This window comes from Drosophila pseudoobscura, chromosome X (genome assembly GCF_009870125.1).
Source record: "Drosophila pseudoobscura strain MV-25-SWS-2005 chromosome X, UCI_Dpse_MV25, whole genome shotgun sequence".
Taxonomy (NCBI): domain Eukaryota; kingdom Metazoa; phylum Arthropoda; class Insecta; order Diptera; family Drosophilidae; genus Drosophila; species Drosophila pseudoobscura.
In genome coordinates this window covers 14204460-14221003 of record NC_046683.1, presented here as the reverse complement: position 1 = coordinate 14221003, position 16544 = coordinate 14204460, and the positions used below count along the sequence as shown (strand labels likewise).

Sequence of the window (16544 nt, the reverse complement as noted above, 5' to 3'; positions counted from 1 at the left end):
GTGGACTCTAAGTGGATGATTTTTCATTATTATCATTATTCAACATTATTATTAATTCATCATTATTCCATGGCTGTTTTTTCTGTTTCTGTAAAACAGTGCGGGGGTGGCATCACAAAATTTAGTGGCCATAAAGCCAGAGAACAGAGAACAGAGAGCATCGAAACTAGGACGAGTGTGCGGTGGCGGAGGGCAGCGTGGGGGGGCATCCCCTTGGGAGCCACCTGGTGCGGAGACAGAGGAGGTGATGGTTTAATGCCACCACCTCGCAATGAGGGGGAGGCTGCCGCATGAGCATAATTTGTTGTAATTAACATAACGAGCCAGCCCAAGCAATAACGGCCAAATACTCCCACACATACACACGCACACGCACACGCACGACAGGGGGTGGCATGGGCGGAGATGTGAGTGGGTGTACGGGGTTTGGTTTGTGTTGTGTGGTGTGGTGTGGCGTGGTGCTCTGCGTCCTGCCCTGGTCCTTTATCCTTTTGTGTAATTAATTTGATTTGTATTCCCTAACCAAGAGGGTAACTGTACTACGACCAAAACCCTGCCACGCAGCAGCAACAATGGAAGCAGAAAATACATACATATACATATATATATATATATATATATGTATATTTATAAAGGAGGACTGTTTTATACACTCGTTTCCAGGAAACCAACCAACAACCAAAAACTTATCTTCTCCGAATAAAAAACAAACCTCACTCCTGCTAAAAGAATAAAAAACCATTCCATACGACATACTCGGAGCTTATTTTTTTTGGATTTTTAAAGTTGAGCAAAATACTACCTACATATGTACATGAAGAAATGCGCCTGGGTACAGTAAAGGAACTTCGGCGTTATTCCGTATTATTTTTAGTCATTCCCTTCATTTCTAGCATAAATAAGTTGTTGCCATTTAAGAAGACATTTACCAGCGGGGGCGGTGCTGTAAGTGAAGCATTTATGAAAATTACTTTATGCCCCACATTTACCACCCAGAATTTATAAATACAGAAAGGGGAAATTACTTTGTAGCTCCAGAATGAAAATGTCATACACCCAACATTGAAGCATTCAAACATTTTTCGTTTCGTTTTTCGTTGCAGCAACAAGTTGTCGAACTATCTGGCTATGTCATCATACTCGTCGAGAATGTGGAGGGGAAGATTAAACTATATGGCTCACCGCCCGATCGCGATAATCTGGAAGTGGGCGATGAGATACTCGAGGTTAATGGCCTTTCCCTGGAGAACATATCGCGCACGGAGGTCATACGCCACATACACGATGTACGTTTTTATTGATCATGCTATGGGTATACTTAGTACTCGTATGGTATGGTGGTTCTGATACCTTTATTTAACTCCAATTGCAGTGCATCAAATCCTGTACGATCTGTTTGCGGGTGCGCAAGAAGAATGATTCCCGATTGGGTGAGTGTAGATACATAAGTGCTAAACAGTGTTGGTTAACTTTTGTTAAGACTTTTAATTGCAATGTTTTATTCTCATATCTTCATTCTTGCTTTGATTTGAATTCCACCATCGTCACAACACAGTTCCAGCTATTCTGTCTTTTTTGGCGGTCACTAACGTTATCCCTTGCTGATCATGTACAGTGCTGTAAAGCGTTGGGGATACTGCATAAACTTAAACTATTTAATTGATACTGTTTTCGTGCCAAGATGTGTAAAAGTTCTCCACCAAGTTCTTGTAAAACTGCAATACTCTAGTGCGATCTATCGATTCAGCTGTACAGTTTTACAGCCATATCAAGTGATTGATCAGCTGTTTTCAGGTGTGTTAGGACGGATAGTGAAACGGTGGGGCCGTTAGAACCTACTCTGTGAATCCGCTGGACGAGGGTATGATGATATGGAGCATCTGATTGCCATCTTCGATCCCATTAGATATATCGACGAGTACTTTCTGCTGTAGGATGGCTTTATCATGCGTTCCGATATTTGGTGGCCATCCATAATCGATCTGTATCTAAAGGGTATACAAATTCTCGACTCTCGAAGCTGGCCTTTTTGGTTCTTTTCTACTCGTAGCTGCTGCTGCTTTTTGTTTGCTTCTTTGGTTCTCCTTTTTTGGCATTTTGCTTTTGCAATTGACTTTGTGGTAAGTCCCCCACTATCCCCACTATCGCCACCACTGCTCAGAGCAAAGCTTGCGCTCATTTTCTTCCCTCTCTCGCGTTCGTTCTCTCTACCGTACGTCTCTCTCTCTCTCTCTCTCTCTCTCTCTCTGTATGTGGAGCCCTCCAGCGGGCGATGCTTTTGGGGCCTCTCCGGCTGCTTGGCGCTGGAGCCGCGCGTCAGTTGTGCGGCGACTGTCGACGTTTTCGTAGCGTCAGCGTCGGAGTGTGTGTGTCGACGGTCGTTTCGGTTTCGGTTTCCGTTTTAGTTGTGGGCCGCCCCCCCACGTCCCTCCACTTAGCTTTTGCGCTGCTTTCGTTTTGAAGTGCGCGCCGCGTTGCGCACGCGTTGGCGTCTCTGTTTCGTACGTGTTTCGCGCGGTTCTCGGCTCTGCTCGCGTCGGCGTAGTCGTCGTTTTGCCGTTGCGCCATTCCGCAGCATCATTCCAGCGTTTTTTACGCCGCCCCCCCTCCCCCTCTGGCAGATATCAATTTTTTTCGGTGTTACGAATTTCATTCGATTTGTTTGTGTGTGTCAGCAGCAGCAGCAGTGCAGTGGCAGCAGTAAGCAGTCCGCCGTCCGCAGTGCAGAAGCGTAGAATCGGCAAAGCAGCGCAGTAGCAGTCGCAGTTGCAGCAATAGAAGTTCCAGTCGCAGCGCAGTTGCAGTGCAGTTGCAGCGCAGCAGCAGTAGGAGAACAATCTCCAGCAAAGTGAGTAACCTTCCAATGGCTGTCAAACTGCTGGCGGTGGGGGTAGTGATTCCCCAAAAGGTGTTTGTACGAATCTTACAGCGGAGACGGGGATGGGGATGGGTATGGGGGTGGGGATGGGGTTACGGAGTTACCGTCACAGCTGCCAGCTGGGGCTCTGGAACTTTGGTGGGTCCGTGCGATGGGCAGGGGGGGTTGCTCTGAATCAACATTGTCGCAGTTGTTGTTACTTCTGTTTTTTTTCCTCTCTGCTTTTTCAAGTACCTGAGAAACAGGCACAGTCATGTCCGCCCCTGGCTCTACATGTGTGTGTGTGTTTGTATTTTATACCCTATGCACGGGGGTATGGCGGCTTTCGCCAAATGCTTGCCAAACCAAAAATCTCTCCCTTGATTTTTCCTATACAACTCCACTAACGGCTCCAAAAAACGGTGCACAAAATTACCGAAAGCCATAGACAACCAGATATATGGGGTTTTTGTGGCCCCACTCGTACTCGTAATGCCATGAATCACACTCAACAATCCGAGAACCATTTTGATCATCATAGAATTATCGTAACATACCATATCATGTGGCTCTCTTGGGAACGTATGGATCTGCCAGTGGTATCAAACGATGCGGCACCTGATCCGAGGGTATCGTTATCTCTCGTCTCCTGTGTCTTTATGAATAATTTCGAGCCGGCTTCGATTCACGGAAAGTTTGTAGCCATTTTTTTTACTGTCTCCACCTATTATTTTATGGGCAAAACTTCAGTTTTCTGTTTAACCCATTAACACGGCGGCAATGTAGTATGTGTAGGTATATGTATGTATGTATGTCCATTATTTTTTTGTGGGCGTGAGTGTGCAAAAAAGTGACGCCCGCTGCCTCCTTCCACTCCCCATGGACCATCGTTGGACAATCGTTTGGGAATGGTGGGAGTTGCTCTCTCTCTATCTTTATCTCTATTTCTCTCCGCGAGTGTGTATGTACTACCTCTGCCGGCTCGCAGCCTCCACTCCGAGCCAGCGGAGGCATTGCCATTGCCTCCCACCGAATTCAGCCAACTGGAAATAACTGCAAAAAATAGACAGACAAAGAAAGACAGGGACCGACAGACTCAGATAGAGAGATAGTGAGAGACAGAGAGAGGGAGAAACGGACAGACAGAGAGAGGGACAAATGGCAATAAAGCGCTGCTTACAGTTTTGGCAGCGCTGTGTGCCACGTGTTGTTGTCGTTGTTGTTGTAAAAAGCGGCTAAACAAGAAAACAGAGAGACAGAGGGACAGACGGACGGAGAGCCAGAGCCAGAGGCAGAGAGACGGGCCGAAAAGAAAACTAACCTCAAAACGAAACAAGTTTTGTTGAATGTGGAAATCAACTGTCAAAAAAAAAAAAAAAAATAAACGAGAAAAAACAATAAAAAAGACGAGAAAAAAAGTGTGGAAAAAGAAACATAAAATACCATTAATGGATCCCCCCATACCGCATAGCATGCAAACAAACAAACATTCTCTCAGGGAAGATCATTCATGACAGCCTTTCAACTCTAGAACTGGAACTAGAATAAAGACCCTATTCTTTGAATACTTCCCGAACACTTCAACTGTTCTGAAACGTAGATTCAACAGCATTCAGTTAAAGGTCACACCAGAATCTCATTCCGAGCAAAATCCCACATTTATGGAAGGCCACATACCACCTAAAACAGGAATCAAATTGGAGTATTGGAAGCATTCTTTAAGAAATATGTACCGGGTACAAATGTACTGAAATTGAAGTATAATCCAAGTGAATCAATCAAAAGTGAATGTGTTCTAGTAAAGCCCATGTCTCTGAATAGTCTGCAACACAATATCATCCATCAGGCCATTGGAGGCAAATGGTAATCGATCATCTGCAGCGGAAAACCCACACAATAACCATAAGGAAAATTATTTCTAATATATTATAATATCAATCATTTTCAGTGTTTATCATGCCTCATTATAGATGTAATCTATTTATGTATATATTCCTCCTCCCAACAGTTTGGGCTTCACTGCTACTCAAATTGCATTCCGAGGGGCGTACCCATACGTCCCCCGTTCCTCGTTCCCCTCCCCTACGCGACCAACTGCCTGTAGCAGTAGTACGGGTCCGTACTCGGGAGTATCAGCCAAAGCCTCCTTTCTCTGGTCTGCTCTTTTATTTTTGGGTCAACCTCAATGGACCCCAAAAGAATTTCCAGTTTCCAGCGAAACCCACACTGGAAACATTCCAAAACGAAATCAATATAGGCAGAGGCGGAGAGAGGGAGAGGTAGAGGTTGAGGTAGAGAGACAGAGGATGGCGAGGGGGAAGCTATCACTGAAGTTTTGTCTATTGCCGGTGGGGCCTGCAGGTGCAAGTGGGATAGAAAAACCGCATAACGTTACCTCTCATCAAGTGTGTGTGTGTGTGTTTATATGTGCAAAGCAGAGAAAGAGAGGGAGAGGCTTAGCAGCGGCGACGACTAACAAACAGCATCCGAAATCCGGTAACGCAAGTTTCTGGGCTCCACGTCGCCGCTGAGCAGTCAATTGTGTGAGTAAGTCGCAGGGTATACCAATAAAAGGTGTGGATAGAGAACAACAAGTTAAGCGACAAGAGCATGGTGCTGCAGCTAGGCCTCACCCCACACCAATGCACCCTGAGTAAGTCTTTCTATTTTACACGCCGTGTGCCAGTGGCGTCGCTGCAAGCGTCGCAGTCAGCATCGCAGTCAGCGTCAATGACGATACAATTGAGCGCCTCTCCGATGCTCCGATGCTCTGGGTGTCGTGTGTGGTGCAGGGGGTGGGTGGCTAGGCTACCGTACCTACGAGCATGGCCATGTGCTGCGATGTGTAAAAGTCAATGCCTCAACAGAGAGCGAAAGAGAGACAGAGAGAGAGAAGAAGAGGGGGAGACATAGGAAGAGACCCAAAATCGTATTGACCATGGATTTGCATCGAAATGCGGGCAAAATCAGTGGAAGAGGCGGCCAAAATACGGCAACGGATACGGATACGGCTACGGATACGTTTTGATGTTGCGAACGGGATGTGCAGCCGATATCTTGGTACTGCGATTCGATTTAAACTATGCCATGGCCTCCCTTCAATTTTGTATTCTCCCGTAGAACCAACCTACATACTCATATGGTATGGTATGGTATGGTATGGTCTTCCGATCTCAACGATGGGAAAACTGAGAAGATAGTTAAAGGAAACGCCCCCTCGCCACCGAAATATATATGTTTATCTGACATTCTCGGGGAATCCAAGATCGATTCTGTGTCCGTTTGCTTATGGGAAATTCGTACAACAGCGACTCAACACCTTTCGTGTTTGGGGGGAGCTGATTTGTTACCCCTTCTTTCATGGAGTGAATGTCTTTGAATGCCATTCGAAATTCACACTAGTACTCATACTTGGAATCCATTTTATAAGCATTACTTTTTGGGAATTGTTGTCTCCTTTCTTCTCCTTATTTTGGATCGTCTTCCATCACTTTTTCGACCTCTCGCTTCCACCTCTTGTTTTCTGTTTCTGTTTCTTCTACTGCCTTGTGTTCTGTGTTTCTTTATCAGCTGCTTTAGCAGCTGCATTTGTTGTTCCTCTTTCGTTGTCTTTTCGTTGTTTTCTTTATCTGTTTCTTTATTTTGCGTGTTTGTTTTTGTTTTCTGCCTTTTGCTTTTTGTTTCTTCTTTCCGAATGCACCTTTCACCGTGGCAAACGATGTTCTTTTCCCCTCTCCAGAGCATCTCTCAAAAGATTGAGAGAGCCGTAGAGTGCCTTCACCCGCTCTCTCTCTCTCTCTCTTTGCGATGCTCCAACGATTTACCGCTATGAATCCATCAGCGTGGCTTCAAATAATTGGATATGCGCAGATACCTTTCAATGCCAATTCGATTCATTCGATAAACACTCATCTTTATTCATAGCTATTCATTCATGTTCTCCTCTACATTTTCATTAACGGAAGAGAAATTAGAGCCCGACCAAAACTACACCCAAATCGCATCTAAAGGCTATTTTTCATCCATTCATCGATCCATCCATTCTTTTCTGCATCATTTTATTTATTATATTTTCCATTTCCATTCTGGAGATTCTGGAGATATTGGGGGAAGCACTAAAGCACTTGTTGCCACGCGAGGCGAGACGCGGCACGCAATACAAAAAAGAGAGAGGGAGTGGGCTGTGGGCTGCAAGTCGGGGCAGTAGAATGGGGAGCAGGTGGAGAGGCGAGGCAAATAAAGCGTGGGCTACTGGAGCTAATTGCACTTTGAAGATGGCGTCACAGCGCCAACCCATTTGTGGGGTGGCACCAGTCCACCAGTCGAGCAGTCGAGCAATCGAGCAATCGAGCAAGCCAAATAAACACACAAACGTGAGACAATGCGCACCTGAGACACAGCCAGACGACAACACAAATACTGACCCTGAGATGATATGATTGTCGGTCGCTTCTATTTCCATTTCCAATTCCATTTCCATTTCCATTTCATAGAATGTACACACATGTTTGTATATATTTCATTATAATTTCCTCATCTATCAATCTTTGAAAGTTTTCGTTGTCGGCTAAAGGTGTGCCTTCAACTTTATAGCGAATGAATGTCGAATTTCATTCATGGGAATGTGTCCTAGTGGGAACTGGGAGCTCGAACTGGAAGCAGGGCGAATTCAATCTTAAGGAAAAGTTAAACAGATAAACACATCTGCAAGATGCGACTGTCTCTGGCTGTCCATCATCTTCAGACATCCACATCCCATCGCATGCCACATTCCGCGTTCTTGTACTCGTAATCGCAACTAAATAACTTTCTTGTTTACTCCGAAATCCCCACAGAAAGAAGCAGACGACTAACAACAAACGAATGAATCTCCGATAAGAGATACTCAGCGATAAAGCAGCTGCCGCAGCGGCGTCGACGTTGGCGTTGGCGTCGGCCCATGGGGCGTATGAGTAATTGGCCCAAAACAATGAATAGGGGAATGGAAAGGGGTTGCAGGGGTGGGTGCGCACGGGTAGCAGACACAGCCATTCAAACCCTTCGATTGGGGGCTATCAAATTCGGCTGTGACACAAATTGATATGCATTTTGCCGTCGTTAATTAATAATGGAATAGATTGTGTGGGAAGTGTGGGATTTCCTTTTCTTTAGATTCGGAATCCAAGTGGAATGTTCCGGGCTGATCTTTTGATTCAAATCACACGAATAGACGAATAGGAATTATGAATGCATGGAAGATGTAAAGAGACTTATTCTTTGGGCTCTAAGTGAATCGAAGTTCCTATGTTCCGCCGTCTAGAATATTGTATCTAGTACCTGTGCATGTATCTTATGGTTATTTTCCTGAATGATTCACCTTTCTCCAGTACTAGTAGCCACTGTTGCAGCTGCAGATTTCACTGTACACACAGAGACTTTCCCATTGATGCCAATCCGATACGATCCGATGTGATTCGATTCGAACCATCGATGGTGCGGCAGCACCTGTAGTCAAGGCCTCAGGCCTTCGAGTCTGTTGAGTCCCGACTCCATTTCAAGTCCAAGTCGATGCTCTCCCACTTATGCGGTGCGCTTTGGGGCAGGCACTAAGGCAGACTCAGTGTCAAGGGAAATGCGACACTCGATACTCGATTGTGCGGTTACATAACCCCCGTGCACATGATTCGTAGATACAAGAGAGACAGACAGCGAGCGAGAGAGAGAGAAAGACAATCTATAAAAACATACAAGTATCTTTATATCTGAGAGCGTATCTGCGGAGAGAGCGAAAGCGAAAGAGAGGCAGAGAGACGAAGATAAAGCAAAGTATATAAAACAAAATCCAAAATCTTCTGCTCGAATCCAAAACAAGTTTCGCTCACATCAAAAGCGGAAAGGAAATACGATTGAACGCAAGACGAAAGCCAGCAAGAAGAATGCCAAAAAACATAATAACCATTTAGAAATAATTATACATATTATAATCGTAGTCCCAAACAGACGTACAGGTAGTACGAGATATATCTCTCTATCTGTATCTGCTGAAACTTATTTAATTCGGTTCGGAAACTACTGTTCGATTCTTAGTGCGGAATGCGGAATGTATCTCCCAAAAGAGAGATTCCTCCCCATTGCCATTGCATGTATGTGATGCCTGCTCAATGATGATTGAGCGATTGAGCGATTCAACGGTGGGCTGTGGTCCGTACAGACACAGATACTCGTGGCCCAAACATCGAACAGGAATCCCATGGCGCTTCTAATTAAAGGAATTCCAATCTCTGACTCTCTGTCTTTGGATGTTGCATGTGGTTTTGGTTATTGAAGATGCTCGCACATGAGTTGCATATCTTTAAGGTGTTTGGGTCTCTAAGGTCATTTCACATACGAGCATCTACTCGAAGCTTGGTTTCGAACGTGAGAGAGAGACAGCCGTTCTTCCAAACTTTAGATGGTCGGACCGAGTAGTCTCTACAGCGGACACATTCCCATTCCCCTTCCAACCTCCTCCCTCCTCCTTTCAGGTGCATCATCCATCCACCAGTCGGTCACGAAAAAGCATTATTTAATTGCATTTACAATTTTTAATTGCGATTCTCACAAAACGAATTTCATTGCCATTGTTTGTAAAACTTTGTATGTTGTTGTTGAAACTGAATAAAGGTTGCTTAAAGGCCAGGGGCATCAGATATAATAAAAATAGAGATATAAAAATGTATTTGTGAATCGATAGAGATTCACAGATGACGAGGAAGTGCAGTTCTCAAAATGATTCACGCTGAGAGCTGAGAATATCTAATATTACATATCATATAAGGAGATACCAGACCTTTTGGGATCTATTCTAGTAGGGGACCTGTGCACCCTAAAATTTAGGGAAAAATACTCGTGGTTTTAGATAGTTTTGAACCTGAAAAGGAGTCCCAGAACAACACAAGAATGTCATCCATACTGAATCTAAGGATATCTAAAAATATTTATTGGGCTTACAAGCAAATTTCGCATAAACGAAAGACCCATTCTTGGCAGTTGCTGTTCTTTTGGAATTGAAATAAAAGTTTAATCAGAAATCAACTAAATCTGAAGATTCCGTTCCGAATTTAGAGTTTTATCTGCGGCTTATATGAAATATATTATCAATAATGTACGTATGATATTGTATGTATGGCTGTTTCCTCCATTCGCATCGCTGGCTGTCAGATTCCAGGCGAAAGTTTTCTAGATTCGTGAAAGTTGGCTGATTTTGTTCCAAGTTTTTACGCTGGCAAATTGAAATCTCTCGACACGCAGGTACTGCAAAAACCACGAGCCTCGAGCCTCGAACCGCCGGAACCTTCAGCCTCCAACCTCTAACCTCCAGAGAGGGCCGAGCCCCTGCCCCTCCGCACCTCTCCAACCACTGCAGTTTGACAAGAACTGTGCTGTGTATTGGGTATTGTGTGGTGGGGTATAAGTTTGTTTGGCAATGTTTTCAAGTGTTCATCGTGTTGTTCGCTGTTCGATTTTGTTGTTGGTCGATTGCCGATTGCTGTTGCTGTGGCAGTGGCAGTGGCAGGCACCTCTCACGTGGCAGCTGCCTCTGCTGCTGCAATTGGAGTGCACTTTGGTCCATTGTTTATCGATTCTGCTGTTGCTGCTGCTGTTGCAGCTACCTCCGCGAGGGAGGCTATTAAGGAAGGTGGCCATGCCACAGAACTCCAACAATTTCATTCGCAATATATAGATTTCATTCATGGCAATTCCATTAGGCCAATGAGATGTTTCAATCTCGAAATCTCGGGGTGTGAAGTGCCTGCCACACGTGCCGCAATCCGCTGAAGCTGAGTCACTCCAGAGAGAGAAAAGCAGCCAGAATATCTCCTTCTCTATCTCAATCTTTCTACAAATTTCACATAACTGAAAGGACACGTTTATTTTTTCCTTTAAATTAATGTATTTCTCACAATCGGAGTTCGATGGGCCCTAGCCACTCGTTGCACCTACCTGTTTGCTGTGGCACTCACCTACCCTCAAGTGTCCTTTCCGTCGCTCAACCCACGAGCATCGTCTGAGCCTTTCGGCTGCGTTCGGTGGCACAACATCCATTAATAGCTAATTACGGGAGGTTGTAATATATTGCGCAAGCACCACAGAGCAAAAACAAACAACAACCGGGGGATTGAGGGGGCAGGGGGCAGGGGGCAGTGTGGGGACACCAGACACCGGACAATGGCTCAGGTGTCTGCGGACAACGGACACGGGGAGTCACCTTTGGAATGGAAATGGGGATGGAAATGGGGATGGCATAGTCTGACGTGTGGCTCCATTAATAGCCTGTGCCCCGATTTGCATGTGCGAGGCGGAAAGTGTCCAATGGCCCACGCGATGCACCATGCACCATCGGAACGGGTGCCTTGCCCCATTTGGTGACTGGACTTGAAGAGGTGCCGCCACACTACACTGACGCGTGGGATGTCAAGACTTATGAGAGGCATGCCCTGGCTCCAGTGGCACACACACAACAACAGCGGGACACAGACACACATACTCATGGACACAAATGAGATTAAAAGTCAGTGCTAAAGAGAAGGGGCAGGGGCAGAGGCAGGGGCAGGGGCAAGGCTCAACTTCCCCCACCTCGGAGGGGTGTGTGGCAGGGCGGCAGGGTGCATGGTGAAGGATTGGGGCAGGTTCAACGACATGCTGCGACGTCGAGGCTGACAACGCGGCGCCTAATTGGATTTCGGCCCGAGCGCTCCACTTTTGCCCGAATGTGGCACGAATGGGCTGGTGGGCATGCCTGGGAGGATGGGCGGATGGGTGGATGGGCGGATAGGTGACGTATCGAGGGCGTCTTTGGGGCAATCTACCCCCTAACCCGCCCACCCCCTCCCTTTCTAAGCACCACTTTTCGACGCAATCAACAGCCGCGAAACGCAAGGGCAGCGAAATGAAATTAAAGCCGAGGTCATGACGTGCTGGTGGCAGAGTGGGTCCAGGGGGTGGTGGGGTGGTGGGCCGAGTGGGTGGAGTGCAGCCAAAAAAAGCAATAAAAGTGACAGGAAAAGTTGAGGCGTTGAGTGGGCGACGACGAATAAGGATATAGCCGTCTAAGGACGACAGCCAGCAAACGAAAAACGAGAAGCAACTTTCGCTGGAGATGAAGATGGAGATGGCAGGCGCGATTCTTGAGGCGAATCCTGAGGCTCTGCTGTCATCAAACCGACGAATTTTCACCAAAAAAAACTTTCCCCACAAGAGAAACACACAGAAAAAGAAATAGCAAGTGTGGGAGAGCGAGCGAGGGGAAAAGGAGAACTGTAACTGGAACTGGATGCGGATTCGGAATTGAAAATGAGGGAGGGAGGTGGAGGACAAGGGAGCAGCACTCCCCTGTGCCCACTCAAGCAGCATCCCAAACATTTTGTGGCCTGCGGCGAATGCACTCATGAATATGCATTGAACGATTCGCTTAGAGCGCCATGAATGCAGTGAATGAATGGCCGGGGAATACCCGGGCAATACCCACATCTCATACACGCCCCCGCTTTCCGAAAAATACGAGTAATCCCAGACTCATCGCTGGACTGCAAATGTTTGCTCGTAGACGGCGCCCTTGGGGAGAGCTTCCAACCCTCCTTTCGAGAAGGGATTTCTCTTTTAGCTGTGGCAAGAGCAGAATGGAGCAAGGGAAGGCATTATTCGGACTCAAATCTACTTTGGTGTCGGAATAATACGAGCTCCAGAGCTCCCCTAAGCATGTAGGATGTAGGATATTCTTGATCCAGCAGTCGATCCAGCCGTCTTTATGTTCTACTGGTCCTGTCCGTCTTTCTATGAAAAGCATTTCCCCAATGGAGAAAGGGAAGGCATTATTCGGACTCAAATCTACTTTGGTGTCGGAATAAGACGAGCTCCAGTGCTCCCCAAAGCATGTAGGATGTAGGATATTCTTGATCCAGCAGTCGATCCAGCAGTCTTTATGTTCTACCGGTCCTGTCTGTCTTTCTATGAAAAGCATTTCCCCAATTTAGAAAGGGAAGGCATTATTCGGACTCAAATCTACTTTGGTGTTGGAATAATACGAGGTCCAGAGCTCCCCTAAGCATGTGGGATGTAGGATATTCTTGATCCAGCAGTCGATCCAGCATTCTTTATGTTCTACCGGTCTATGAAAAGCATTTCCCCATTTCCCCAGTTGTACTATGAGAAATACTAGATTCTGTGTCTTTTCTTTTGGTTTATTTTCCTCAACATACATAAATATTTATAACAAATTTATTCCTATCTTTTTGCTAATAAAATATCTTTGTAATTATTTGATTTCTTATGAAATATATTAATTATTATAGCTAATTAAATATAAAACTTCTAATTAATGTCGTATGTATCCTCTTTTGCAGCCTGGGATATTGGGAATTCGGTGCAGGACGCGTTTGTCATTGCCGTCGAGGAGCACGCCCGGGAGCGACTGCAGCGATTGGCGGCTCTTAATCGAGTGACGCCCGTGGACATAACCCAACTGTCGAAGAAGGTGAGTGTGACTGTGGGACTTGTTTACCCAAGGATGACTGCCTCCATATCGGATCGATTTCCAACGAATGGCCATTTCAGCTTTCGATTACTTTCGCCAGAATATTTGTAATGGAATTGGAAACGGATTTCCATTGAGTTTTAATCATTTTGCCAGTAGAATATTGTGGCTGTTTCTCGGGAGTTCTTCGGGCAATTGAAGGGATTTTCAGCGGGTTTTCGCATCTCCTATGACCAAAAGTTTTCCCATTACTTTGCTTGCACTTTTCCGAGTTGCAATCAGTGGAACCGAATCTCCTACCTTCCTTCCTGGGCTCTGTTCCTACCCTTTACTGCTAAGCCCCACCGGGAAAGAGAGGGGTAGCCCATGGGGAAACGTTTCCAGTGGACTTCCAGTAGTTTTTCTCTCGAATTAAATTGCTGTCTCTCTGTCCAGGGCAGGAGGCACTGACACTGGCACTGCCTCTGTTTCTGTCTCTGTCTCTTCGTGTTTGTTTGATGGTCAATCAGGAAGGTGCACGAGTGCATGCCACTACATGGTGCATGCTGCATGCTGCATGCTGCATGTTGGATATGCCGCTAAAGCAAAACTTGAATGTGAGATTCCACTCAATGTTCAATGTTCGATTTGGAAACCGACATAAAAGCATAAATCGAATGGGAAAACGTTTTATCAAAACAGCTTTCTATCACAATGACAGTGCCCCAGTGACTGCCTCTCTCTGGTGGTGCCACAAAGTGCCTGCCCCTCCCTAAACGGACAGACAGACGAGATACGCGCACGGGTACGGGTACGGGTACTGGTACGGGTACGGTTACGGGTACGGGTACGGGGACAAAAATGAGGAAGTACTCACTCACTCACCCAAAATTCAATTAAAAATTCAACAAACACAACACGAAACAGAAAGACACTGAAAACTGAAACTAAAAGTGGAAATAAGACCAAAAAAAAAAAACAACAGAGAAACAGAAACAAAATACAACAAATAAAATACAAAAACTAGAAACAAAAGTTTGTATAAACGTGAAAGCGAAAGCAACAAAAAAAAACTGCCATCAAGAGTTACGCAAAAATGCAAAAGAAAAACAAAAAACAAAAAGGAAGGTAAATTTCGGTGCCTTCTCGTGGCCGAAGCATTGGATACCCTTTACGCTCCATTGTTCGCAGTTCGAATGATTGAATATTCGTGGAAAATGTATCCTTTCACTTATGGGAGCACAGCTAAAAAACAAGACAAATTGTGTGTTTCTTTCCCGTTCTCTCTAACAGAAAATCAAGTGCAGAGTGAGCGAGAAAAAAAACCGAATTTTACGGATTTGACACAGTAAAAATGATGATACCGAATCCCACCGAATGCCTTTGATAACGAATCGATTCGGTTGTCTGTTCATGCAGGGCTCCATGTCCTCCGATTTGAATGGCATGCAAATGACTGGCCAAAGAACTCTTTTCGCTCACTTTTAAAGAAGGAACAGACTGTGCTATTGATTCTGAATATCGTAATACTCTTTTGACAGTGTCATGCAACCCTTTGTTGTACAGATTATTCGCGTACTCTCCAGCAAAGAGATGCAAACAACTGCAAATCAAATATGTGGATAATTGAAAGTGAAAAAAAAACACAGTGCGATCCCATTTGCATGTGGGTGTTTGAGTGTAAGCGGGTGAGTGAGTGAGTGGATTCAGAGGGGACTAATCAAGCGATTCACGCTTTGTGGACGAAGGAGGAGAAGGAGCAAGAGCTTACATAAAAGCTATTCCCCAGATTAGCCGACGCGGTGGCTATCCATTTCTCTCTCTCTCTCTCTCTCTCTCTCCCGCTCTCTCCTCGTGTGTGGGTCACTCAGTGAATGAATGAATGAATGGGTGTGTAAATCGAGTTAATTAATTATTCATTTCCCCCACATTCGTATTCGGTATTCAGTCTCTTAGTATTCGAAAATGTATCTGCTGGATGGGGCTGAGGGTTGCCTGTAAAATGTTATGGATGGATGGACATGGACTGCCTTTTAGAATGCGTGTCACGATTTGTATGATTATGTGGGTGTATTCATTGGAGAATAAGTTGTAATTGTGCTACTCGTACGAGTATTCATTTGATTCATTGCATCAATGGGCATCGCCAACCCCTTGAAAGCTGATTTCGTTGTCCAAACTTCTCTTAAGTGAACGGACACACATCCCAATTCTGATCAGCGGGCATCTCTTTGGTGTCTATTCATTTAAGTGCGCTCCTGGCATTCAAAGGAATCAATCAATCCCTCTAAACCTCTGGTCAGCACAAATGATTGATCCGAGTGCATTCACTGCGCACCCAATCATTGGGGGAAGCTTGTGGCTTGCGGGCTGTGGCCTGTAGCCTGTGGCCTATGGCCTGCCGCATAGTTTGAGAGGTACATTAACCCCAAACGATAGCTCCATGCTCCATGCCATGCACCTATGCACTTTTGGGGCGGGGCGGTTCTCATCATCACAGTTGAACGCTCCTACATCAATTCCTTTCGCCCTGGCCACCATTGGCCTTTGTCTAGGACACGGGATGCGTTCTCCGGCACGATTGGCAGTGGGAGTCAATCTTACAAATGATTTTTATACAGACACACGCTTCTTCGGGTTCGTTCATATGAGTGCTTATCGTACTACGAGTACATATGTATGTCTGTGTGTGGTATGCATATTCGCATGCATGTATGTATATGCGATAAGTCGAAAAGTGCTACTCCGAATAGAGCTGAATCGAGAGTCGAGAAGGATAACCAAGGAGTAGCCTTCGCTCCTCCACTAACCGACGGACCATTGACCGAACGACTGGTTGTGGTGTCTGCTGTCAATAATCCGATAAAATGCGAATAAGAAAACATTTGAAAGAAACTCCTCACTGCCTTTGCGTGGCTTATTGGATACCCTTTTTGGGATAGACTCAACCGATTTTAGATTCAAATTGGCTCTGAAGTAGCTGATGTTTGTGCTGATTATTGATGGCAATCAAGTCGACTTGAACTCGAAACAAATGGGGCTGTTCGCATATGGGAAACTTATACACCGAAGGCATCATTCGACGAGACTCCTACAATAATATCACACCCTGAATGAAGGGTATGAAAAAAAACTTCCCATTTCATGTGGTGGGGCGGGGGTAATGGGTGGTAAGAGGGGGCGGAACGAAGCTCGATTGAACGCTCAAGTGGGAAA

At 45.5% G+C, this 16544-nt stretch overlaps 1 protein-coding gene across 6 annotated transcripts in view; it reads left to right on the top strand.

The window, feature by feature from the left end:
* Positions 1-16544, top strand: part of sdt (MAGUK p55 family member stardust) — a 67032-nt gene that overhangs the window by 14707 nt on the left and 35781 nt on the right. For all 6 annotated transcript variants that reach the window (XM_033381699.1, XM_033381710.1, XM_033381700.1 and 3 more), the window contains exons 3-5: positions 1104-1286; positions 1373-1430; positions 13219-13349. In XM_033381699.1, the coding sequence (XP_033237590.1) occupies positions 1104-1286; positions 1373-1430; positions 13219-13349 (372 nt within the window). The remainder of the gene's footprint in view (positions 1-1103; positions 1287-1372; positions 1431-13218; positions 13350-16544) is intronic.